The following is a 25,104-nucleotide window of genomic DNA, read 5'->3' as shown; positions in this document are numbered from 1 at the left end:
CTACATAACTAATGAGTAATAACAGATACAATAATTATGATTAGAAATTATACAAGGACATAAAATACTACAAAATAGTAGGTCACTAATTAAATACTAACACATTTCCCCCCCTTTTTAAGTAAGTTTAATTGTTTTCATCTCAACAACTAGTATAAGTTGAGGCTGACAAACAGACACAATAATAACATTTTGAGTTGCCTTCAATTAGGATTTTATTTACTGTAATTATTTGATATGTTATTGAGATCATAATTTCAGTAATAGTGTAATGTATAAACTATTTAAAAGGATAACTGATCAAGCTCACATGTGTTCTGTTGTTTGACAAGGTTTTTATTTTACTATAGGCCTACATAAAGCAGGATGTTATTCCCACACAACTCTCATTAACTGTATGATATGACACAAGATATTTAAAACAGGTTCAACTTAGAATTACTGGTTTGTAGTTTGTACGTGTCGCTGTCACACTGTAATTATTATGTTTTGATTGCTTGGCCAGCCCTTAACTGTTTTCTTAAGTTCTTTAATTTGTGAAGTTACACTCATTTCCAAGCACTTGTATAACAGAGTGTAAATAATGGCAGAGAAATCTATAAATTGATGCCAATATCTACATAGGAAAAAGTACTTTTATTTTGTTGTTTGTCTGTTGTGAAAAGTGCAACAGCCCTTAACAAGTGCATTTAGTTTATCAAACCTGTGCATAGTAACCTGTGTTCAGTAACCCTTGTAAATTGTAATTGCTCCTGCTTCTTGTAGCCTACACTCTTCAGTCTTTAGAGTCTTTAAACTGTTTTTTTTTAAAGAAATAAGTATCACATAAGAGGGGAGCAGTGGAGGTCTCGGTAATAGATTTCAACTAAACCACACATTGCCTAGCACAGGAAGTGTAGGAGGACCTTCGCACAAACGTACTTTGGAGTCACATCAATATTTTGTCATCAGACGTAGCCCTAGTGTAAACACCAATTTTTCCAGACCTGCCATTACAGAGTTGCATTTCAGCCCTAGGACAGGGAGTCCACATGAGGACCAGACTAAGCAAGTTGTAACTCTCTGAAAACACTTGCTCAGCAGGCAGAGAATAGGTGAAGAGTTTGTTTGATAAATATCTATATCTGATCCTGCCCACAACTTTACTAAAACTATTTAGCAAGTAAAAATGTAGGCCTGCGGGGGTACAAAATGTTTCACAAACAAAACATTCATTGACACCACTGGTAGAGGAACAGTAATGACGGCAGAACAAAAGCATGTTTACTTTGCTGAAAGACCCACAGCAGGGGTTTATCGAAGGAAGCAGATCAACTGTCGTCACACTGGCTCATTGTTTTTCATCATTAAGATCAGTTCTAATCAATAGATTTTTATGATAATGGTAGAAGTTATCTACTCCTGTCTGCCTCAGTCCAAATGACTTTCTCTATGCCCCTTATTCTTTCTACTGTTTCTTTTTCTCATAAGAGTTTATTCAAAAGAGATGCACACTGGACTTTTACCCTGCCACTGATTTCCACTAATTGATTTTTCCTGCAGTTATGCATTGCAAAAAAGAAAGAAAGCAATATGCATGAAATTGCACAAAAAAAAGTATTGCCAGTATTGTCACACAACATATTTAGTTGCTCAGATGAAATAATCCACAAGCCTATTGTTGCATGAGACGACTGTGTGGTGAGCTGAAACACCTGTTTAAACAGGGCCTTTAACGTTAGCTGCCGCCCTCCCCCTCCCCCCTCCCGTTCATGGCCTGTTTTGAAACCGGAGTGGTGAGTCACTGCTCTCTCGGTTTAGAAAAACAGATCCGGCACAGGCTGAGGCCCGGCGGGGGGATGGGAGGCCGGCGGTGGATGAACACCGGAGGTGGACGCAGCTGGACTCCCACTCCCAAGGACCCCCACATCCTGACAACAGCTCGCCGTGTTCCCATAGTGACCGGGGCTGATCTGAGAGGAATAAAAACACCGCCAGAATGAATTGATATGCGTATTTTCCCGCCTAGTAATCGTGGGTGCAGCCAATCAATTAGTCATGTTCTTCAAAAAAGAACCAAGAGTGGAGAAACCTTCCCGTTTTCCAACACCAGAGTGGATCGTAAACCCTCGTGTGATTACTTTGTTGACCATGATCTTATTTTTTTTTGGGACCATTGTGGGATGGGCCTACTTGAAGCACCAGTGTGTTTTATAATTTTATTGTAGGACTTTATATTGGAGTGGAGCTCATATGCAACCATAAAACGTTCTCAAGAAGAAATGCTGTTTTTTGTTTTTGTATTTATTGGGATCCCCGAGTAGTTGATGCAGATACATCAGCTAGGCTACTCTTACTGTGGTGCACACATACACATAACAACATTACAAGAAGACAAGATAAAGCACTATCAAGGTTGTATACAAATGACATACATTACCATATCTTGCAGAGTGATTAACTCTTTCAACAGAACATACACCTTTATATTATGTTAGTATACAATAATTATTCAGTGTCAAAGCCATTTTGGAAATACTATAGGTACATAAAGCATTGTTAACATTAGGATATAGGCCTATATATGTATATATAGGTAATTTTAAAACTCACAAATGGCTCTGTGCACAATACTGTAGGCATATATTCATGTATCAGCCTATCAGTCGGTCTCCAGCAGGGACTCACTTGAGCAGCGTAATGCTTTCTCTTACCAAAATCATACTCTACCCCCCTCCTTCTTTTCCCGCCAAAAAGCCTTGGGGGTGGAGCGGGGTGTTGTTCTTTTCCGATAGAACGAATGAATGTCTCCATGACAACCGTTTCTATGGCCAACAAGGGATGCTTGGGGTGCTGTCTCAACAACAGGAAGCCATGCGCAATGCGGCAGGCTTACCACTCTTTAGATATCATCCATCCACCCCAGAAAAGACTCATTGTGAAGTTATTAACACTGAAAGCTGTTGTGTGGGCACAAAAAGAGAGTTACATTAAATTGAACAAGGCACGATATTGCATCTTTAAAATATAATCGCAGGAGGATGGGACTGAGGCCACACGACTTGCCAACCATTGCAGTTTACACATTTACCGCTAGGTGGTAGCATCGTATGTTAAATTAACCCAACTCTACAAGGTAACCAGGTAAGAAATATTATAATGTAAAATATTTGTTACCAGAAACAGAGGACGTCCACCTTAATACAATATGCTTTGCCACGTAACGACCACAGAAAGATAAACGTTTGGTTACACGTCGCGTTCAAGCAAACATCTAAACTTTGTTCCTGTACTGGACATTTTTGTCGATAAAGTTTTACTTTGAACCGTCTATACCACTGCTATGATGATGGCGGCTGATCAAACTGTGCACGGAGTTCCTGCTTCACTGTCTGCAAAAGTAGTTGGGTATGTTGACAGTTCATCTAACAACTTTGTCACCATTTTAAATACTGTTGCTAATTACACTGCTGTATCAAAACGGCTACATAACGTTAGGACTGTCGTGATCAAACCAGCAGTAGCATTAGCTTTTTGCTAACATGAATTAATTAAGATGGAAATAACTGAGGTCCACATGCAAGCATATGACGTTGACAGTCAACTTAAATATATTTGTTAAACAGCTTTGTTTAGCAAGTATAATTTTTGTTGTCGAAATGTCTAGAAAGTAAGAGCTAACGTCAACTTTACATCTTGCTAGGTTAATTAGCTGGCTAGCTTACAAGTGCATACTCCTGCTACACTATCAAGAGGTGTCATTTTAACATCAATATCGTTTCTCTGCAGGTCATATGCCTATTTGACTGTGAGAGACAGATTGCCAACCATCCTGACTAAAGTTATTGACACAATACATCGCAACAAAAACAAGTTTTTTGAAGAATATGGAGAGGTAAGAATGGTTTTCTTTAACTACATCTTGAATTATGATGCTCATTTGATACATTGACCATGGTCTTGCATGTGTTTCCTCTTTATTTTCATACAGGTGGGTATCCAGGCAGAGAAGCAAACAATATCTCTGCTGTCTAAAATGAGGAACGAGCTACAAACTGATAAGCCCGTATTAGCACTAACAGACAGCCTGCAAGACACAGAGTGCTGGAACCAGTATCTGCAGAGACAACAGAAACAGCAAGGAGACCAGGAGTCCGTCAGCTGGTTCAAGTCCCCATGGCTTTATGTGGAGTGTTACATGTACCGCAGGGTACATGAGGCCCTCTGGCTCAAGTGAGAAGCATTTGCATATTTTAATAAGAGCTTTTGCTGTCTATTTTATACTTTTAAGTGTATATATCTTTTGGGTTATACACTATATAACTATATTTGTTTATATTAGTTTTTATATAGTTTTAGTCACATTGGAATACAAAACAATGGTAATTTAAGATATCAAGTTCTGCTTCCAGAATTCATCCTTGAAAAATCTTACGAAAATTGTTACTTCAGCCTCCAAAATTTAGATTTAATTATTTTCATTAGAAGAATTCTTTGACCATATTAAATCATTATAAATTACAATGTTTGCTTAATGATAAAAAAAAACTTCCGACAAGTAAATACAGATTTTCTTGTTTCTTTATATTGTGTTTTATTTCTCCTCCTAGTCATGTTTTTGTTTGTGCTTTTATTTCAGTCCTCCCATCAGTGACTATGATGTCTTTAATGAAGGAAAGACTCAGAGCTTTTTTGAGTCTCAGCAGGCTGTGATGACCCTATGTACCTACTTGGAGGGCGTCAACAAGAACATGGAGGAACTCTCCAAGAATCAACTGTTGGAGCATTTCAACAAACTGCTACAGGTGTGTATCTTCTATTCTGGCTCTACACAGTTAAAAGATAAAAGCTGCACTTATCAATATTTTACATGAACAATAGTTCAAATGATGACGTAATGTTAACATAGAGATGCTTATTACTTGACCCTGCAGTTCCCCTCGACTCTATGGAGGATTTAATGTCAGTTTAAAGACTGTTGTAAAATGTAATAGTTTAGTTCAATCTCACTACTCTCATGGACCTCTTTCCAGCCGCTGCCGTTTTTTCCGTTCTTCCATTTTGTTGTATAATTTATCCAATTTGGGGTCGCAAAAAGTTCATGTGTAAAAAATGTACTTGACTATTCCTAGGTTTCTTTATGGGGGAACAAGTGTGATCTGTCTATCTCTGCTGGCCGAGACAACTCACAGAAGACCAGTCCAATAGATTCCCTCAACAGCCTACAACCCTTCATCTTGGTGAATGACTCCAACATGGTATGGTCAACTCTTATTTCTTCCCAGAGGCAAGGACAGTCAGAGAAAACCACTGCGGTCAGAGTGGACATTGTTCTCGACAATGCTGGCTTTGAGTTAGTCACTGACTTGGTCTTGGCAGATTTCCTGATTTCCTCCGGCCTTGCACATGAGGTCTATTTTCACGGCAAATCCATTCCATGGTTTGTCTCGGATGTCACAGCTAACGATTTTCAGTGGACCATCCGGCAGACCATGGCGGCCAATCACAAGTGGATGTCGAAGAATGGTGTTCAGTGGAAGAGCCACCTGAAGGCGGGCGTGTGGTCCTATCATGATCATCCTTTCTGGACACAGCCCAATGAATTCTGTGACATGGCAGATGATGCTCCTGACCTATATGCAACCCTGCAGGGGGCAGACCTCGTGCTGTTTAAAGGTGATCTCAATTACAGAAAGCTGACGGGGGACAGGGACTGGGATCACACAGTGGGCTTTGGTACTGCGCTACGAGGTTTTGGTCCTGCACCACTGTGTAGCCTGAGGACTCTCAAGGCCAACTGTTCAGGTTGGTCTGCAGCCGGGCCAGGGGGAGAAGCTCACCTCCCAAGATCCAGACTGGATGACCAGCGGCAAATACGGTGTCATTCAGTTCTACAGCTCAAATTCGGAACAGAAAGACTGACCACAGGATCTCACTAGGAAGACATGGATTCATAAGAACATTACAGTAAGAAGTACCCTAAGGAGTTACCTTTAAGCCATACGAAAATTGAGTTACTTGAGGTTGTAAAATGGTTTCTTTGTTTCTCATCGACCGTTAGCACTCCATCATGTTTGATATGGAAATGCACAGTAACAGAAATATTTGAGTTATTATTTTCATAACATATTTGTATCATGTCATACTTACAATGTTAGCAGTTTTAGATCTAAATGTTTTCCCATGATTTGAACATAACAATTGTTTACGGTGGCACATTTATCCTCAGAGGTAACAAAATCCAGTTTGCTGTTAATCGCAAATAGCTTATGTGTTGTGCACAATGTATTAAGTCATAATGTTTACAGTTTAATGTAGATGCTATTAACAATTATTGAGTAATAATCTGGCTTCATAAATCTCCTTTCTAGAGCAGCAATACTTTCTTTTTGCATGCAGTTGAGGAGAGTGATGATAAACGTAATGTATAGTTATTTTTACTTTTAATTCAGCTCCGGGTGTTTTACTGTTGCACGCAGTGTCGTTGATATGCATGCATCAAAATGTGCAGCCATAATCACCTAAAGCGGATTATAATATAATTTCATAACTATTTTGCTCAGTTTGAAAGATGGTAGAATGTTATTGGGGCAGTGTAACAATAACAGTGAGGACGTGTACTTGTTTTGTTTAAAATGGCAACCCAGACCTTTGTATCTTCCTAGATAAAAATGGATGTCTCTGTGCACACTGTTATGTCATCTGAATTCTCGTTGTCGGTGTAAGCACCTCAGAGGTGATGTTAACTGGATTCTTCTCACTGCTGCTTGGGGAAATGATATAATTTTTAATAATGGGTAGGATTTAATAAAGAACTGCATTGACTGACTGATCTTTGTTCATACTTTACAAGCATGAGAGATGGAAGATGTAGGTAATATTGACTTTCTTTATCAGAATTATCCAGCAATTGGCATTTTATCTAGTTTATGTATCCAGATGCTTATGCAAATGCAAATACTGTTAACTCATTCACCTAAAATTGTGAGCAAATGCGTCTGTTCATATAATAATAATAATAATAATAATAATAATAATAATAATAATAATCCATCAGTAGATAGTGTAAATGTTCACCAGTAGTGTGACACTTTGCATTGATATTTCGTTGACCTTACATGTACTCAGTGTCAGGGTGGACCTTGAAAAGCAGCCAACAACATGCTGCAACATATGTATTACAATTCCAAAATGAGCTGGGAAAACTGAATGACATAATTAAGGCTGCTGACATGCTTTGTGAATGTAGTCTGTCATGAAAATTAAGTCAATTCCAGCAAGAAGCAGTCTACCGTGAGCCATTTAGGTGATTTAGCTGTTTCCTATCTCACCCTTCATTTTCCTGTTTTCTTCATTTTATTCCAGGGGAAATGCTAAAAAAAAATGTATTATCAGGGATACTTGTTTTCCACTTGACCTGACATGTTCTGAAAATTGGGCTGTTTACTCAAGAAAGATGTTTTACAGAGAAGGGAAAATTAGGTCCCAGTGCCAAATGTTCAGGTTGTCCTCAGTGGGGCAGGCTTGTGATCATCTTTATGTTATGATTTTTTTATGTTTGATTATTGACTGTGTCACCTGACAGTCTCACATGGAAATAAGTATATTTTAATTAAAGCCCCAAATTATTTGAGGATTTTTATCATCATTGGATCACTGATTTCGTAAATCTTTGCATAACTCTGCTCCTTTTGCTTTGATTTGTTTATGGTGTTCTATTTCACCCCTGACTTTAATCATACACATCATTGAGTTAATCATTACCTGATGAAGTAATGATTAACTAGTCCATATTGTGGTCCTTTAATATATCACATCCTCCTTTCAATTAAGTATCACTAGGAAAATATAAAAATACAAATTCTGTCAATTTTTGGGTAGTGTTCATTAAAATATTTAATAAAATAACCATCAATTCCCTCATTCAGGAACGATTGTGTAATTATTGGCTGTTGGAATGAGATTTGACCTCCTACTCTGTTTGCTGTGTTATGGTGACCTGGCACTAAAACACTGGTTTGGTTATCGATTTGGCGGCCTCTTTAATTTGTTTATCGTCTTTTTTTAACCTTTTCACTGAACCCATTGTGTCCAATGAGCCCAGCTAGATTTCTGAGAGTCAGCGAGATGAGAGCAGCGAAGGAGAGAGAAGACTCAAACGGTCCCAGTGTTGCACAGCAGAGATGAGGATAATTCATGTGTGAGAGGTGAGTAGTGTATCATGGTAGATTTTGGATTTCTTTTAGCCACCGTTGTTTAAAATCATTGTCCTAATGTTTCTCATTTCCACAGTGATTTGATTTTCTGCAGAGTCTCAGGTGTATTCAATAATCTGGATACAAATAGACCGGTCATGCGTCATGCGATGGTAGCGTTCTGTGTATCAGAGTTTACTGCTAGTTTACATTTTCTTGTATCCATCTGGTACCAGCAAAAGCTTTTCAATGTAATAAAAAAGTTGGAAGAGAACCGGGAAGTTATTTGGGAATCACTTTCTCTTTTCATCTTCCTCTTTCTTTATCCCCCCCCCCCCCCCCTACACATTAGTGGAGATTTATTAGAAGAAAAGAGGGAAAAGCTCTGTTGACAAAAAAAAAACCTGAAATGAGATTGGGAGGAGTCTTTTTAGATGTCTTTTTTGTTTGTTTGGTGGGCGGAAGCTTAAGGCAGATAGGGAAAAGGGACTGGAAGAATTGTGGACCCTTCAAGTTGCCTGACAGGCTTTTTATTTATTTATTAGAAAAAAGGAAAGAGAGACACACGGAGAGGGAGAGAGAGGGAGGGAGAGAGAAGCACTCGTCTCCACTGCCCCTCCCAGCAAATGGGAGAGCAAGTCTAAATCATGTTGCATATCAGTGCTGTTGTGCTGTGATGTTGCTCAGGCAGAGCCCGGCGCAGAGCCCGGCGCAGAGCAGGCAGCCTTGTGGACCAGCACTCAGACCCAGGATCAGCCCAGCCTACTCAGAGCTGGAGACCCTCTCCCCGCAACGTCCCTCGCCTCCACCGCATGCCCCCTTCAGTGACATGTACCCCGAAGAGAGCCGGGGGTCTGGAGGGGTAGCCAATGTGGACTTCCTGGAAGGGACATACGACTATGCCGCCCCCACCCCGGCCCCGACTCCTCTTTACAGCCACTCCACAACTGGCTACTTCTCTGCTCCTCTGGATGCCCACGGACAACCCTCAGATGGCAGCCTTCAGTCCCTGGGTAGTGGGCCTACCAGTCCTCTTGTGTTCGTGCCCTCCAGCCCCCGACTCAGCCCCTTCATGCACCCACCCAACCACCACTATTTGGAAACCACCTCAACACCCGTCTTCAGGTGAGGGTCTACATATAATGTTGTTTGGAGAAAAGGTTTTGTTGTGTGCTTGGAAAAAAGTTATTTTGATAGACTCTGCATCAACAGGTATGAATCACTGCTTTGATTTATTTTTTGTTTAATCATGAGGGGAAGTTTTTGGAAGTTTTTGGAAATTTTTGGCCATTGTCTCTGCTTGAATCTAATTGGTTGGTCAGTTTTGTTTGTACTTTAGAGGTTATTTACCTGAGAGGAGAAGTGCAAAACATCAATAAATAGATAGTTTCGGCAGTGTTGTTGTTTTTTTGCCCACTCATCATGATTTGAAAACAAAGTTAACAAATAAGATCCATGAAGAAATACATTTTCATTTCTTTATTTTGTTCGTAATAAGTAATTTGTATTATTTATTCCTTTTTTATTCTACTGACTTGGTGTATCCTATTGAGTGGTTGTATGGCATTTTTCCACATAACTAGATTTAATATCTTTCACTCGCATATTATGACATTGGCATTCTGTTCAGTCCTCACATTGCAGTTATAAACAAAACTTGTTATAATTGCATTGTTTTTTTTAATCGTTTGCTTTATACAAAACATTGACACTATCTCCATAGAAAGGATCAAGCTTTTCCCTGGTTTCTAATTCCAGAGATTAAGGACTTTGTCAAAGACCTTGAGAAAAGAACAATACGTAATAACAACATAAGTACATGTACAGATTGCTCTCGGCCTCAGGTGGAAAATAGTACTCTGTTTAAAGTTGGTGTGGTAAATGTTAGAATTGTAAATAAATAGTTGCCAGCTCTATTCTTTCTGATAAAAGACATGTATTAGAACAGTTTTTTGACAACATGTCCATCTTTATGTTATGGCATGAAAGCTGTTGTATATATTATTCTATCGTCAATATCTTTATAAAAAAACACTTAATCATTAAGTGAATATGTGAGATCGTTTATCTGAACTGAAATCCACGTCTTGTGGCAGGTCCAGTCAGCAGTCCGTTTCCAGAGAGGACCAGTACGGCACCAGCGACGAGTCATACAGTGTGGGGGAGTCGGGGGCTGGAGCCGGGGCGGGGGGGTTTGAGATGGCCAAAGAGACACGTTTCTGTGCCGTGTGCAGCGACTATGCCTCTGGGTATCACTACGGGGTGTGGTCCTGTGAGGGCTGCAAGGCCTTCTTTAAGAGGAGCATCCAGGGTAGGTAATCTGTTTAGATAAAGTTTATTTTTTCTGTATCTGTAAAAGGAAAATTCAAATCATGTGAAAGAACACAATTAACAGTACTTCGTGAATGGAGCGCTGTGCCCCATTAAAAATGGATTTTATTGTCAGTCAACAGATGAATATTTAATGTGTTTTAATCAGGCACAGCATGAAATCAAACAAACCTCTACCACAGAGAACATTAAAGTCCGGATTGTAAAGGATGGTGATTTAGTGCGCTGGTTACTCAGTAGGCTCAAAGTAAGTAGGAATAATCAGTCGAAATGGAGCTGGAAAAAAGGGAAGATGCGTGACATTGTGAACCTGAGATATTTTTAAATAGAGGAAGTAGAAGTTATTTTTGTTTCTATTTCCACTCACAAATGTCTTCTTTTATATTGTATTTATTGGTTTTTGTTTTCACAGATAAGTTCAATGCAAATCAAATGTTTGTGTTTTACAAACAAAATAATAAAGGATCAAAAAATGAAAATAAATAATTTACAGGATTAAATACACAAAAAATAAATAAATAAACGTAATAGAAAAAGTATAATTTAAATTGCTTAAGAATTTAATATGAAAAGGTTTATTGTCCAAAACATAATGACAATGACTGTAGGTCTGTAAATTACAAATCTTAGATTCAGCGTAGTCCAGAAAGGGACGCCACGCTTGATTGTTTTTCACTCAAAGGTTTTAACCATTTTTCCTCTCAGTTTACATCGCAAGGCTTTCATAGGACTTTGTGTACAACCTTCATGTACTGCTGCCTCTATGTGCAGATAGAAACATTATCTGCTGTCGGTGGGTTAGTCATGTTTATGATATGATGCTTCGGCATGTCGGTAAGACTTGCAAAGGAAGACTGGTCATAAAGAAACCAATAGTCTCCATGGCAATGACAAAGCCAAGATGCCACATTTTAATTTTCTCCATCTCAGATCCATTTAAAATGGGAATAGAGTGTTCCTGGTTACTAAATAACATACATCTGAACTGAACACTGGAGTGGGGAGCTTGAAGTAATAGATTTTCTTCCATTTCAGGTCACAATGACTACATGTGCCCAGCAACCAATCAGTGCACTATTGACAGGAATCGGAGGAAGAGCTGCCAGGCTTGCCGTCTTAGGAAGTGTTACGAAGTGGGCATGATGAAAGGAGGTGGGTAGAAACACCAGGGGACAGCAATTTCCCATCTTTCTTTTTCTTTTTAATTTGTTTTATTTGACATGATTTTAATTATTTTGCAATTTGCTGTCTATCACTAAAAAAAGCTTTACTTTTGGATTAACCTGTTATTTTTACTTTTTGGTTTAATTGTTTATCTGTCTGTCTGCATGTCTGTCTTCTATGGTTAGTTTTTATTTTTTGCACAATTGAGCTTTTCTGTATATCGCTTTTATGTCAGCAAAATAAAAACAAAAACAAATTTCATTGCCCTGAAGCTTTGAGAGGATTGACACATACAAGCGTGCTGGTGGATGCAGATAAGCTTGAGACTAACTTTAACCTGACCTTGATGTGATTTCCTCTTAAGGAGTACAGCTACTGATGAAAACACACCCACATTTTGTTTTCATACTTCTTGAATCACAGATTCAGTCTGCAGGACTTAGTAATAAAAACAGGATATGAAGTTATATGTGAGCGATATCAAGTAAAGAATCCCAACAAGTTTGTGTGCGACCATGTGCATGCATGTGTGTGGCTTTTTTTTTCTGTGTATCTGCATGTTATTTTGCATTAAACCCCTGCTGTGTGCTTTAGGTGTGCGCAAGGACCGCGGGCGTGTTTTGCGGCGTGACAAACGACGGACTGGCAACAGTGACCGAGACAAGGCCTCTAAGGACCAGGAGCACAGGACAGTGCCCCCTCAGGACGGGAGGAGACGCAGCAGTGCTTGTGGTGGAGGAGTAAAATCATTGCTGACCGGCATGCCTCCCGACCAGGTGCTTGTGGAGACATTTGTTTTTGATATATTTTGTTGGTACATCGTCCACTGACAAAGATTCATAATTTAGCTAGTGGAGGTTGAGAATTATTTGTAGTACCTTTAAATCAATTTGAAGCACACCAACTTATATTTTTCTGCTTCCCCAGGTGCTGCTCCTGCTCCAGGGTGCCGAGCCACCAATACTGTGCTCTCGTCAGAAGCTGAGCCGACCCTACACCGAGGTCACCATAATGACGCTGCTCACCAGCATGGCAGATAAGGAGCTGGTCCACATGATTGCCTGGGCCAAGAAGCTTCCAGGTACGGCAACAGTAAACACTCTTAATTCTATTTCAGCAGTACAAGTACTTGTATTGACTGTATAATGCAGTGTGTTTTTTGATTTCTGTAAGAATTGCATTTCTCAGCGATTGGATGGCGAGCACTTCTGTTCTGAAAACTGCTCATTGTCAATGCATCTAGGAAAGCCTCTTAATACCATAGGTCTCTAGTTTGTAGTTGTACAGTTTCATGAGGCTGTGATTATCCTAAAGGTCAAAACAGGTCATTTTATACAGTGAGGTCAAGTTTTTAAAAAATCGTCCCACTACAATGAAATGGAGTCTCAGACAATTTATGCAATTCCAAGACTGTTTAGGGACCCCAGCATGCAGAATATTCAAATACACCTGTGAGAGAGTCCTGCGCTCACCCAGATACAAATGATGGAAGGAGAAGGAGGTTTCGTGGAGACGAAATCGTTTTAATGCCTTAGCCTTTCCAGGAAAAACAAAACAACACACTCCAATACGATCTCTCCCAAAGTCCTCAGGCCGTTCTCTGACGCACACGTCCCTCCTCCAGGACCAGAACCAGGTTACCGCCATGCTTATGTTATTTGACTGATTACCTGATTCTGTCCAGCTGTCTGATCTCCAGTTGAGACACTCCCATCAAAGTTAATAAATGTCTTCACAAACTGTTGGCAAGGCTATTAAGATTATACACGTGTTGGATCCTCTCAGTGCAAACTTTATTTTCTTATTGTTCGTTGACATCATCAGGTCTTTGATCCAGATGGATAACTTCCAGTTTAACAATATTCTTGCTTATGCTCTTAGCTTTGGATAGATATAAAAAAAAAATACTGGCCCAGTAAGTACAAAGGTGGGGGCAGGTGAGTCAGGTCTGCTGGAGCACCATGACATGTCTTGTCGAAATTGGGACATATTTTCAAAAGCTTGGAGACATTGTATTTCTTAAACTTTAAAATGTACAGATGTACTGTGTGACAGAGGTTGATGCTCTTGATTGTTTTCTGCTTTGGCAACAGATGGTGATGGCAGACCTTTATAGTGGAGGCACACACACACACACACACACACACACACACACACACACACACACACGCAGAGCCATTACATCGATGGTTATTACAGTCATCACCTTTGAGAGGATTGTTTGGCCAATCCCCTGGCACCCCGAAGAGCAGTATAGGACAAATCACTCTTTTACACAGCGCACAAGCACACGTACACACACACACACTGACAAGATCCCTAAGTGAGTAAATCCTGATTTTGAGGTATTACGACCTTGTGCGTCACTAAAAGCCCAAAGGCACACAGTTTTAATTGCGAGGGGTCCCAAACAGGGTGCAGAGGGGGACAATGGGAGAGAATTGGTCGTAATTACATATGAATTGAGACAGCTGAGTGTCAGCGATAAGGCTTCGTAAGAGAGCAGAGAGATTGCAGAAGGTTTAATTTAAGTAGCCATTCCCTGCCAGAAAACAAGGGCATGCATATTGTTTTTGAGTGGGATGAAGATGCATAGAAAACATTTACCTCTGGAAGTGTTAAAATTCTGCACCATGCTGCAGTTAACACCCACCACTCACATCACCACTGATGCAACAACACTTATCGACACCAGACTTGTGTCTGTTTAGATCTGCTCTTGATTCAAAAATAACTGCTGTGATCAGGATTAAAAACATATTGTCCAGAGCTTTTAGTGATTATTGTATGTGCACATATTATAACATTTTATATACTATTTATGATTTTGTTAATGATTACCAAATGATTTGTAAAACTTTAAGAAATTGTTTCTAAAACATCTAGAAACATTACATAGACAGATGGGCCAGAAACAAATGATTAACTTTTGACAAATGTATTAATTATCGGTCTAAATAATTAATTAATTATAATGAATAAATAATAATAATAAGTCCAAATAGCGTTTATAAATGGTCTACATTATTAACTATTAACATATCTGGTCCATAATGTTTATAGATGTGTTACAAACACATCTATAAACAAAAACAAAAGATTTCTGAAAAACAACAAATTACAAATTATTTGGTAATCAATAACAAATACTTAATATAATAAATTAAATGTTATATGTGCAAAAAATAAAAACAGTTAAAATAACAAATTATAACATTATTTATTAACATTTAATTGCTTGAAGTTAATTAACTATCGATTTTCCATTTATTAATGATGGTTATTAAATTAAATTTGACTTCATATTTGTTTGCTTTTGGTGTTTTTTTATTTGCTTTTTGATCCCTGTTCTTAAAATGTAAAACATAAATAAAAAGTAAAAAAAGAAAAAGGTTTACTTTGCTTGTTATAATGTACTGTGTTTTTTTATTTATTATTTTTTTAGGTTTCCTGCAGCTGGGTCTCCATGACCAGGTGCAGCTGCTGGAGAGCTCGTGGCTGGAGGTGCTGATGATTGGGCTCATCTGGAGGTCCATTCACTGCCCCGGCAAACTCATCTTCGCACAGGATCTCATACTGGACAGGTAGCCGGGAATACTCGTGACATATTGCACCTTTCTATACTTTTTCTTCCGTCTGTGCCCCTGCATTTCCTCCCCATTTCTCTACCTTGCTCTCACTCTCACACAGATCTTAAGAGTGATACATCAGCATTGTAGATTTTCCATTTCACACTTTTTCAGCCATTGTACCACCTCAACACGGCCGCCATATAGTGAAAGACTAATTACATGTTCCCCACGGAGCCTCTCTCTCTCACCTGAAATACCCCCTCATTATTACAGTACTGAGCTGATGGAAAAAGAAGATCGATGGAGGAAGAGATGACGAGGAAAGGGGCAGAAGAGAGAGGGCTAAATGACAAACGGAGAGTACAAAAAAAATAGAGATGCAGGGAGACATGAGACATGGATTTCTGCTTTGCAGGCACTGCCTGTTCTCTCCATTTCCTCCTGTGTTCCAAGTAAACAAGTTGGCCACACTGTCTACCTCAGAGAGAACAAGAGAGAGGGAGGTGGAGACGGAGAGGGAGGTGGAGACAGAGGGATGAGGGAGACGTGCAGACAGAGCTCTCTGATGTTGTGTCTGATGGTCCCATTTAATTAAAAAGTGTATTACAGAGTATTATCTCTAAAACCTGGTCTCTGTATGAGTGTCCTCACCAATTGGACATGATGACTAAATCGCTCTGGGTCAGAGTTGACAGAATTCCTTGGCTCTGTGCTGTACAAGTTTATCTTGCACTCCAACCACCATTATCCATCTTTCTGTCACTTTAACTGTGCCGACAAATGTAGCGTTGCAGTGATTCAGTCCATTTGTTTTCTATCTCTTTCGACTAGTTTCATGGTCGCAGAAGAAATTGTTTTTTTCCCCCACTGCAGCTTAGAACTAGGCTCTGTTTGTAAGACTCAGATCATTTTAAATTCAAAAGAAAAGATAAATTCAAAACTCTAATATCCTAAATAGTATTTATTTTTCTTCATTCTGCTCCCCAGGAACGAAGGCGACTGTGTGGAAGGCATGGCTGAGATCTTCGACATGCTGCTGGCCACTGCTTCCCGCTTCCGCTTGCTCAAACTCAAACCGGAGGAGTTTGTCTGTCTCAAAGCTATCATCTTGCTCAACTCTGGTGAGGCAACATTAGCGGATGGTTACAACATTAGCAAACACGCGGATTGAGAAAAACCCCCCCAAAAGAAACACTCAATATGTTGATCGGGGACAATTTCCATTATCAGGTTAAAAAGGATGTGTCCTATCTGTGTTGCAATAACATATTTGCTTCTTAACTTAATGTAAAAAAGTAAAGTGATTCCAGTATGTTTTAAGAGTTTAAACCATATTTTAATATTTATCAGGACAATATTGTGAATCACAATTATTTTTGCGATGATAATGGTGAAATGTTCATATCGTTCGATGCCCATCTGACAGTGGACCGCAGAGATTTCCAATCAAAACATAAACATAAGCTCTCCAGCTTCATCTTTTATTCACAGTTTTGTCACAGGTTTTCATTTGTGTTCCCAAGAGTAAATATTGAGTGTCATACAGTGTCAAACTACACCCACAGAGGTAAAGCTCTGAACGCTACTCAGACACATTAGGCGAACAGAGTGTTCTGGAAAGGCCCTGTACCCATGACAACATGAGGCAGCACAGAGGGTCGTGTTTGTCCCAGAGATTGAGATATTCTTATATTGGAAACTGAGTAGACTGAAATACCAACGGGATGACACAACTGCCCCAGCTGCTAAAGCTGGATGAACATTGCTGTGTGGGCAATACTGCATCTGCAATTAATGCTCTGCTCTTATGAATGTGTGCAACTTGACAAATTTGCAGTAAGCTTCTTTCTCTCTCTCCCCCCTCTCAGGGGCCTTCTCTTTCTGCACCGGCTCAATGGAGCCCCTCCACGACACCGCGGCTGTGGAGCACATGCTGGACACTATCACAGACGCTCTCATACATCATATCAGCCAATCAGGATGCTTGGTTCAGCAGCAGTCAAGGCGGCAGGCCCAGCTGCTCCTCCTGCTTTCCCACATCAGGCACATGAGGTGAAATATATCAAGTATATCACAGTCTTTAAACCACAATATAACAATGTATTAAGTAGGAGTAATAATAATTAAGTCATAGTGTAGTATGTTATTAAAACAAGTCATAGTGTAGTATGTTATTAAAACAAGTCATAGTGTAGTATGTTATTAAAACAAGTCATAGTGTAGTATGTTATTAAAACAAGTCATAGTGTAGTATGTTATAAAAACAAGTCATAGTGTAATATGTTATAAAAACAAGTCATAGTGTAGTATGTTATTAAAACAAGTCATAGTGTAGTATGTTATAAAAACTATAAGTCATAGTGTAGTATGTTATTAAAACAAGTCATAGTGTAGTATGTTATAAAAACAAGTCATAGTGTAATATGTTATAAAAACAAGTCATAGTGTAGTATGTTATTAAAACAAGTCATAGTGTAGTATGTTATAAAAACAAGTCATAGTGTAGTATGTTATTAAAACAAGTCATAGTGTAGTATGTTATTAAAACACGTCATAGTGTAGTATGTTATTAAAACACGTCATAGTGTAGTATGTTATTAAAACAAGTCATAGTGTAGTATGTTATTAAAACACGTCATAGTGTAGTATGTTATAAAAACACGTCATAGTGTAATATGTTATTAAAACAAGTCATAGTGTAGTATGTTATAAAAACTATAAGTCATAGTGTAGTATGTTATTAAAACAAGTCATAGTGTAGTATGTTATTAAAACAAGTCATAGTGTAGCATGTTATTAAAACAAGTCATAGTGTAGTATGTTATAAAAACTATAAGTCATAGTGTAGTATGTTATTAAAACAAGTCATAGTGTAGTATGTTATTAAAACAAGTCATAGTGTAGTATGTTATTAAAACAAGTCATAGTGTAATATGTTATTAAAACAAGTCATAGTGTAGTATGTTATTAAAACAAGTCATAGTGTAGTATGTTATTAAAACAAGTCATAGTGTAGTATGTTATTAAAACAAGTCATAGTGTAGTATGTTATTAAAACACGTCATAGTGTAGTATGTTATTAAAACAAGTCATAGTGTAGTATGTTATTAAAACAAGTCATAGTGTAGTATGTTATTAAAACAAGTCATAGTGTAGTATGTTATAAAAACAAGTCATAGTTTAGTATGTTATAAAAACAAGTCATAGTGTAGTATGTTATTAAAACAAGTCATAGTGTAGTATGTTATTAAAACAAGTCATAGTGTAGTATGTTATTAAAACAAGTCATAGTGTAATATGTTATTAAAACAAGTCATAGTGTAGTATGTTATTAAAACAAGTCATAGTGTAGTATGTTATAAAAACAAGTCATAGTTTAGTATGTTATAAAAACAAGTCATAGTGTAGTATGTTATTAAAACAAGTCATAGTGTAGTATGTTATTAAAACAAGTCATAGTGTAGTATGTTATAAAAACAAGTCATAGTTTAGTATGTTATTAAAACAAGTCATAGTGTAGCATGTTATTAAAACAAGTCATAGTGTAGTATGTTATTAAAACAAGTCATAGTGTAGTATGTTATTAAAACAAGTCATAGTGTAATATGTTATTAAAACAAGTCATAGTTTAGTATGTTATAAAAACAAGTCATAGTGTAGTATGTTATTAAAACAAGTCATAGTGTAGTATGTTATTAAAACAAGTCATAGTGTAGTATGTTATTAAAACAAGTCATAGTGTAGTATGTTATAAAAACAAGTCATAGTGTAGTATGTTATTAAAACAAGTCATAGTGTAGTATGTTATTAAAACAAGTCATAGTGTAGTATGTTATTAAAACAAGTCATAGTGTAGTATGTTATAAAAACAAGTCATAGTGTAGTATGTTATTAAAACAAGTCATAGTGTAGTATGTTATAAAAACAAGTCATAGTGTAGTATGTTATAAAAACAAGTCATAGTGTAGTATGTTATAAAAACTAAGTCATAGTGTAGTATGTTATTAAAACAAGTCATAGTGTAGTATGTTATAAAAACAAGTCATAGTGTAGTATGTTATTAAAACAAGTCATAGTGTAGTATGTTATTAAAACAAGTCATAGTGTAGTATGTTATTAAAACAAGTCATAGTGTAGTATGTTATTAAAACAAGTCATAGTGTAGTATGTTATAAAAACAAGTCATAGTGTAGTATGTTATTAAAACAAGTCATAGTGTAGTATGTTATTAAAACAAGTCATAGTGTAGTATGTTATTAAAACAAGTCATAGTGTAGTATGTTATTAAAACAAGTCATAGTGTAGCATGTTATAAAAACAAGTCATAGTGTAGCATGTTATTAAAACAAGTCATAGTGTAGTATGTTATAAAAACACGTCATAGTGTAGTATGTTATTAAAACAAGTCATAGTGTAGTATGTTATAAAAACAAGTCATAGTGTAGTATGTTATAAAAACACGTCATAGTGTAGTATGTTATAAAAACAAGTCATAGTGTAGTATGTTATAAAAACAAGTCATAGTGTAATATGTTATGAAAACAAGTCATAGTGTAGTATGTTATAAAAACAAGTCATAGTGTAGTATGTTATAAAAACAAGTCATAGTGTAGTATGTTATAAAAACAAGTCATAGTGTAGTATGTTATAAAAACAAGTCATAGTGTAATATGTTATAAAAACAAGTCATAGTGTAGTATGTTCCCCCTTACGTAGATGTACTGAAGGCTTATCCGTTTTTCTCCAAGATAAATAAATGAATAAAAAGCAACCGAAGGTCAAAAATCTCAACATAAGCTATTGTTTGAGAGCAATATAAATGTTTTCCAGAAGGTATAAACACTTAAAATTATAAAATGGAACAGAGCCTTCATTCTATAGCTTCCTGACTGATTGAGTGTAATTCCTCATCTCTCTTTTGTTTACACTTCCTGCAGCAACAAAGGCATGGAGCATCTCTACAGCATGAAGTGCAAGAACAAAGTGCCTCTGTACGACCTGCTGCTGGAGATGCTGGACGCTCACCGCCTCCACCGCCCAGACAGACCAGGTCAGCCCTGGTCTCAGGTTGACGGAGAGCCTCCCTCCACCTCCAGCAGCAGCATCGGAGGCGGCTCTTCAGTTGGCTCAGGACCCCGAGTCAGCCATGAGAGCCCCAGCAGAGCCCCCACAGTCCTGCAGTACGGAGGCTCGCGCTCAGACTGCACCGTCATCCTATGAGAGAGAGCAAAAAGGTCAAAAGTCATTTTTATGGGTGATGTGTGCAGTACATAATTAGAGGGGTTTGGGAATGAAATATAAAAGTTGTATTTGAATTTATTTTATGAATTATTTATAAATTAAGTGATTCTATAGTTGTAGCTGTTTAGGGAGAACATTTTCTAAAATATGAGCTTCAGTGCAGTAAATCTTCGATGCTGCCTCTCATAAGATCTATGATTTTGAGTCTGTCTCTAACAGTTCTACAGTAGAGCTTATTATTTACAAAATGGCAGCTGTAAAGTCATATTGTGGCACTCTGATAGTTTTGGAATGATGAGCAGCTAATTTTTCTTTTCATTCCCCTCGACCAAAGTGCACTTCCTCTGGGGTTTAGGGGCTATTGGGCATTATTATTATTTTTACTATTATTAAGATGATTACACATGATAAAACTCGTTAAAATGAATGTGTAATTTATTTTGTGTTTTAAATTCTAACACTGTTAAAGACTAAACATCAGGTATTGGGATTTCTAAACACACACAATTTTAAACTTTGATATATTTGGAAAAGAAAATAATTTCAATGAACAGTGGCTAAGGATATCTGTTGAATTTTAAATAGCTAAACATTGCACGATCAAATCCTAGCACACTGATCACATAATGAAGGAAGCCGTGCGTGTGTGTGCGTGTGTGCGTGTGCGTGTGCGTGCGTGCGTGCGTGTGTGTGGCTCCACGCTGATTTGATGCATAGATTTTCTTTTGTCTTGATGCAGGTGTTCAACATTTCTAACAAGTCAAAGCTACAAGTGGTTTTTGCTCATCCACTAATTCAGTGCTTAGCTGGACTTACACACCTCCCAAAAAAATAATATCATAATGTATGTGCACATATGCAATGGTTTTTCTGTTTAAATGGACCAAATGTAAACGAGATATCTGATATGGACATGATCAGGTGTTTTCTTTATTAGCTGCTATACACTGCGAGCGTCATTATAAAAGACCCTTATAAGGTTATTATAAAGAAAATAGTGAAAAATGTCATAATTCAAAAGTGACATGTTTAAATAAGTCTAAATCCTAAATATATTCAATATACTATCACAAACCATAAAGAAAAGCAGAAAATCCTCAGGGTGTGTTCAGACAAAAACGCCAGGCACACATTTCAGAGCAACATTGACCTTTAGCCGTTAGTGCTTTTTTTTCTAATGTCTGTTTTTAGGGTTCCACCTTTTATTATTTCCCTCCAGTTTCTGTACGTTCATGAAACCGATCCATTATCCTCGGGATTGGCCCCCCCTGGCCACCCTCAATATGCAAAAATGTCGTTCAACTGGCAAATTCACGTCTAATCGCGTCGCCTTGTTTGCGTTCTGTCTAAACACACAGTCACAACTGAGAAACGGCAGCAAGGGACTACTTGGCATTTGTGCTTAAGAAAATGACTAATTGCTTGTCTAAATATTTGTGGATTGTTTTACTGTCAATCGACTAATCGCTTCAGCTGTACTCAAAGAAATGCAGGCAATTCAAATGTATATTGCGAGGATAGAAACGCTAAACAAAAGATGACATTACAGCGTCGTTTTAAGTTGTCAATTCTGATGTCTGTGAATGAAAATTGGATTTGGGCACTTGAGCTGTGAATTATAAGTCTAGTCAAACCTAAACTGTCTATCATTTGTTTACTGTGCATAAAAATAAAAGCATTCAATGGGAAAATATTGTTCACGGTTGTTTGTATCCCAAAGTCAAGCTCAAGAACACACAGAAGTAAATATTTCATGTTTTATTATTTGCAAAGAGAGTATTCTTCATGAAGTAGGCAATAGCAAACTGTACATACATAAATAACCATTTTCATATTTTATCATTTTTTACAGATTCTGTTTTAACAACGCAGTGATTCCGATGTCTCATCACCGCAGAATAATCATCGCAGTTATTACAAAGCTCACTATTTCATGTCGCAGCCGTCTACTAAAACACTACCGGTGATTGTTTGGCGTTCTTAAAAGCAGGGGACTTTCAAGTGCATGCTCAAACAGAAAGATAAAAAAATAACTGCCTATATTCAAAGGCATTTCAACAAAAATATACAAATCAGTGGAGAGCTCATATCTTTTTTTCATATTTGCCCCAGTTGATTAAATACTGAAATTGAAAACAGGAATACAAGCCTTGGCTTTTGGGGAAAGAAGTCGGCCATCTTGGCTGGACGGCTTCAGTGCAGTACCTCCGACGGTGCTCATGTCAGTGCTATAGGTTCAGATTTTTTTTTTTTGCTTTAAACGTCATTTACGGCGATTTCATTTCCAAATTCAAGCAGAAAACATCGTTTCATCCTTCAGAAAACACTCCTGTTGAGCCGTTTCTGTCGTTGAGTAGTTCTTCAAATGTGTCTTTTGGAAACAAACTTCACATCTGAGACTGAACGATTGCTACTCAAACTGCAAGTCTTCTGTACAATTTAAAAAGGTACAAGATCCCACACTCGAGGTGGTGCTTCAGCTTCATCAATACTAACAATCTAATATCTGATTTAACGCTAAATAAATAGTAGCAGCACTGGATATCATGGACAAAAAGCACGGTCGACTTTGGCTCCCAACATACATACAGTATATAAATAGTGCTTTGTTTTCATTGATTTCTCTGGTTTCCTCGGAAACCTGAGAAAATAATATACACATTTAAGTTAAAACATGAATTATTTTTGCCTGGCGGAGAGGCGGTCTCCAGATGAAGGTCCGTTTACTCTGGAGTGGGTTTAAAGGGTTGAGGTGGATGTGCAATGTTAGTGAGAGAAGTCTTCATATCGCCTCTGAGTCACTTCATGATCCATGTTAGCTCCCTGGCAAGGGAAGAGTTTGTTGCTTCAGGGCACGGGGTGAAGAGGAAACATTCAGTGGCGTCCTTGGCAAAGCAGAAGGTAGATATTCAGCTGCTTCTCATATGGGCGGAGGTCCGTTGGTGTAGCGCAGCATGGGATGGAAGGAGCGGGCAAAGTTGTTGGCGTGGTGGCAGCTGTAGTCCTCCTCCGTCATGGGCACCAGGCAGGCCAGGCCGATGATGAACAGGAGGAGCAGCTGGACGGGAAGCGCAGCCCTGAGGACCCGCAGCAGGAAGGACTGGCCTTTTGAGGAAGAGGAGGAGGAGGACGACGACGAGGAGACGCCGTCTGGAAGGTCAGAACGGGAGGAAACGCAGCCAGCGGCGCCGGCTGATCTGCTCCGGCTGTGGGAAGACAGATTTAAATTAAACACAGCAGAGAACAGACCTGAGTCCACTAGTAGTTGCAAATCATGTTGTGTCGAAACCCCCTTTTTTTAAAGTTAGTTCAAATTGCGTGAAGAAGGGCATGATGATCAAGCGAAGATTGATTATTTTTAATCATTTAATTATTTTTAGTTAATCAGAAACGTTTTTGTACTTGGAATGTGGTTTACAGACCATGCAAGTACCAGAAAGTGTATGAAGCATATTAAGACCAATTCAATGTTTTTTTTATTGTTAAAATGTGTAATTTCCGAATTTGAGCATCAAATTGAGTATTCAATCGACAGAAAATTAAATCGGCAGCTATTTGGATAATTGATGAAAGTGATTTCAAGCAAAAACCTCGGCTTCTCAAACGCTGCCTTTGAGTGTTTTACATATTGGAAATAAAATACATTTAACTTTTGAACTATTGGTTGTACAAAGCAGGACATTTGAAAGCATCACACTCAGTTTTAGAGAATTGTGGTGAACATCTTTCACTATTTTTGGTCAATTCTTAGACCAAATAATTAACTGAGCAAATAATTGTCAGAATAATCAATAAGGAAAATAATCTGTAGTCACATATAGTCACAGTATATCTGGCCGTTCTGACATCCAAGTGGGTTGAAACAAATATGTTTGCAAATACTATTTTACCCACGTCGAACAAAAGAAACTCCACAAACACTCAACAGGAAGGAAAGCGCAGAAAAATGCAGCAAATAGACCGCGAACCAACAGTTAGAGAGATCGAGAGTCACAAAGTTGAACACAGAGAGACAGACACACACACACACACACACACAGAACAGGCACGAACACACTTAGAAGACAGCCAGCAGTCGTAGATAGACGGCTCACTGTCTCACTGGAGGAAGCACTCTGGCTTTAGAACAGAGTGTGTGAGAGTTCAATGCCACGTCTCATTCCAAACAGACGCAGGAGAAATGCCAAATGCCTCCCTGGAGATTTCCACAGTTAGAGCCAAGACTCAAGGGGAGGAACAGCATGTTCTCACTGCGTCTCATCCTCCAGGAGGCTGGAGGAGGGTCAGACACGCTGACACTGCTCCAGCCTCTCACTGCATTCTTCCAATTTCATTTAGTCCCCCTTGATGCTAAAATACGGCTGCTGTGAGCATTGTGTGCATGTGTTTATACATGTGGCTCATACATGTGGCTCATTCCAGTTCCCACAGCTCATTAATACAGTATGTGATAAGAGTCCCTGCTTCTCATATAAAGGATGCTAACAGGGGAAAACAAAGACATTATTTCTACTACAACACGCATGGCGAGACTAGTTTAGGCTGAGTCTTCACCAGGCCTGTGTGTTGTTGGAATTTAATGGAAATCATATAAATCAGAAATGACAGAGAGTCAGTGGCGG

General features: G+C 38.2%; 3 protein-coding genes across 3 annotated transcripts in view; 2 read left to right on the top strand and 1 right to left on the bottom strand.

The window, feature by feature from the left end:
- The first annotated feature begins 3,156 nt into the window (after positions 1 to 3,156).
- On the top strand, positions 3,157 to 6,808 carry dcph1 (damage control phosphatase 1). Its single transcript, XM_029425762.1, is given in 6 exon segments — positions 3,157 to 3,387; positions 3,769 to 3,874; positions 3,971 to 4,212; positions 4,619 to 4,784; positions 5,112 to 5,777; positions 5,779 to 6,808. Coding segments are annotated over 6 exon segments (1,368 nt in total). The 5' UTR covers positions 3,157 to 3,322; the 3' UTR covers positions 5,902 to 6,808.
- Positions 6,809 to 8,730: 1,922 nt separating this feature from the next.
- On the top strand, positions 8,731 to 22,173 carry esr1 (estrogen receptor 1). The gene is made up of 9 exons (XM_029462720.1): positions 8,731 to 9,299; positions 10,271 to 10,485; positions 11,541 to 11,657; positions 12,264 to 12,445; positions 12,597 to 12,750; positions 15,115 to 15,253; positions 16,229 to 16,362; positions 17,110 to 17,293; positions 20,179 to 22,173. The coding sequence occupies exons 1-9, from the start codon at positions 8,851 to 8,853 to the stop codon at positions 20,459 to 20,461; spliced, it is 1,857 nt and encodes a 618-aa protein (XP_029318580.1). The 5' UTR covers positions 8,731 to 8,850; the 3' UTR covers positions 20,462 to 22,173.
- Positions 22,174 to 22,225: 52 nt separating this feature from the next.
- syne1a (spectrin repeat containing, nuclear envelope 1a) overlaps positions 22,226 to 25,104 on the bottom strand; it is a 113,515-nt gene continuing 110,636 nt past the window's right edge. The window contains 1 exon segment of the mRNA XM_029425845.1: positions 22,226 to 23,688. Within this exon segment, the coding sequence (XP_029281705.1) occupies positions 23,403 to 23,688 (286 nt within the window). The 3' untranslated portion in view covers positions 22,226 to 23,402.

The sequence above is a fragment of the Cottoperca gobio genome, chromosome 24, assembly GCF_900634415.1.
Source record: "Cottoperca gobio chromosome 24, fCotGob3.1, whole genome shotgun sequence".
Taxonomy (NCBI): domain Eukaryota; kingdom Metazoa; phylum Chordata; class Actinopteri; order Perciformes; family Bovichtidae; genus Cottoperca; species Cottoperca gobio.
This window is presented reverse-complemented; position numbering and strand designations above follow the sequence as displayed.

Excerpts from the sequence above, each read along its gene's own strand:
- esr1 (XM_029462720.1), top strand. The coding sequence starts at position 8,851 with ATGTTGCTCAGGCAGAGCCCGGCGCAGAGCCCGGCGCAGAGCAGGCAG. Across the intron at positions 9,300-10,270 it reads ACCTCAACACCCGTCTTCAG|GTCCAGTCAGCAGTCCGTTT; the intron begins GTGAGGGTCTAC and ends GTCTTGTGGCAG. Across the intron at positions 11,658-12,263 it reads AGTGGGCATGATGAAAGGAG|GTGTGCGCAAGGACCGCGGG; the intron begins GTGGGTAGAAAC and ends TGTGTGCTTTAG.